Below are 1,140 nucleotides of genomic sequence, written 5' to 3' on the forward strand. Positions count from 1 at the left end.
TTAGTAGGAATCTGCATTTTAAACAAGTCTCTTGATTTTTATATAAGTGGAATAATGCTGGCCTAGAAATTTCATACTTAAAGCGAAATTCATAAAATTCTACAAAGTTACTTTTAAAAAAATAGTATTGGGTTTCTTTTTCCTACCACAGAAATAAGAAGAAAAATTGGTATATTTATTTGGGAACAAGACCATTTTCTGATAGAAAAGGTAAGAATAAATTAAGGTAATTGATTATAATCTACAGTTTCAAAAATGTTTGAGAGCCATGTAACCTTAAAAATGTTTACTTGTGGGGTGGCTGGTTGGCTCAGTTGGTTAGAGCTTGGTGCTGGTAACACCAAGGTTGCTGTTTCGATCCATGCATGGGCCACTGTGAGCTGCGCCCTCCTTAAAAAAAAAAAATGTTTACTTGTGACATGTTAACACCCATTAAGGATTTTAAAGACCATGCTTTTATTGAGCATTATCTGGTTTGACATTGTTTTTATACTAGTACATTAGTAATACTGAGATTTTTTGGTAGGAATAAAATTATTCACATAAAAAACTTGAAATTTTGCTTCTGTCAGTTATATTAAGGGAGTAATTGGTGCACAACATATACCAATTCTTTACTGCCAGGAATCTGATTGATTAATTACTGTGTTGTGCTATTTGTTAAATGTTTTGAATAACATGCCTCAATAAATGTATATAATACTGAAAAATGACTGTTTTGTAGCTTTTGCCAAATTTTGCCTCAAGTTTATCCTTTTGACTTATTTCAGAGTCTTTATGAAATAACCAAATTTTGGGTAATTTGAACATCAAAAAGAATAACGACAGTAATGGATTATAAAACTTTAAATTCAAAAGAACCCATGATTCTATAGTGATACTTTAAAAACATAAAGAAAGAAAAATAGAACAAAAGGAAGGAAGGAAAGAAGGCAGACAGGAAGGAAAAGGTGGGATATGGGAAATCCTTTCAAAATAGCAGCTAATAAATGTAGAAAGAATAATAGAATAGAAAAATCCCCATTTTACCACCCCCAATAAAATAATTGATTTAGGCCAGGATCATTAATGGATGTTAAAACCATGATCTTAAATGATCAACCCACACATTACTTATTATAAAAATGTGGACTGTGGGCC

General features: G+C 31.1%; 1 protein-coding gene and 1 non-coding gene across 2 annotated transcripts in view; both read left to right on the forward strand.

Moving 5' to 3' along the window:
- TERB2 (telomere repeat binding bouquet formation protein 2) overlaps positions 1 to 1,140 on the forward strand; it is a 22,205-nt gene that overhangs the window by 6,653 nt on the left and 14,412 nt on the right. The window contains exon 3 of the mRNA XM_019644917.1: positions 152 to 210. Coding sequence (XP_019500462.1) covers positions 152 to 210 — 59 coding nt within the window. The remainder of the gene's footprint in view (positions 1 to 151; positions 211 to 1,140) is intronic.
- On the forward strand, positions 300 to 373 carry TRNAT-GGU (transfer RNA threonine (anticodon GGU)). Its single transcript has one exon. It is a non-coding gene; the product is annotated as a tRNA-Thr (tRNA).

This window comes from Hipposideros armiger, unplaced genomic scaffold, assembly GCF_001890085.2.
Source record: "Hipposideros armiger isolate ML-2016 unplaced genomic scaffold, ASM189008v1 scaffold_92, whole genome shotgun sequence".
Taxonomy (NCBI): domain Eukaryota; kingdom Metazoa; phylum Chordata; class Mammalia; order Chiroptera; family Hipposideridae; genus Hipposideros; species Hipposideros armiger.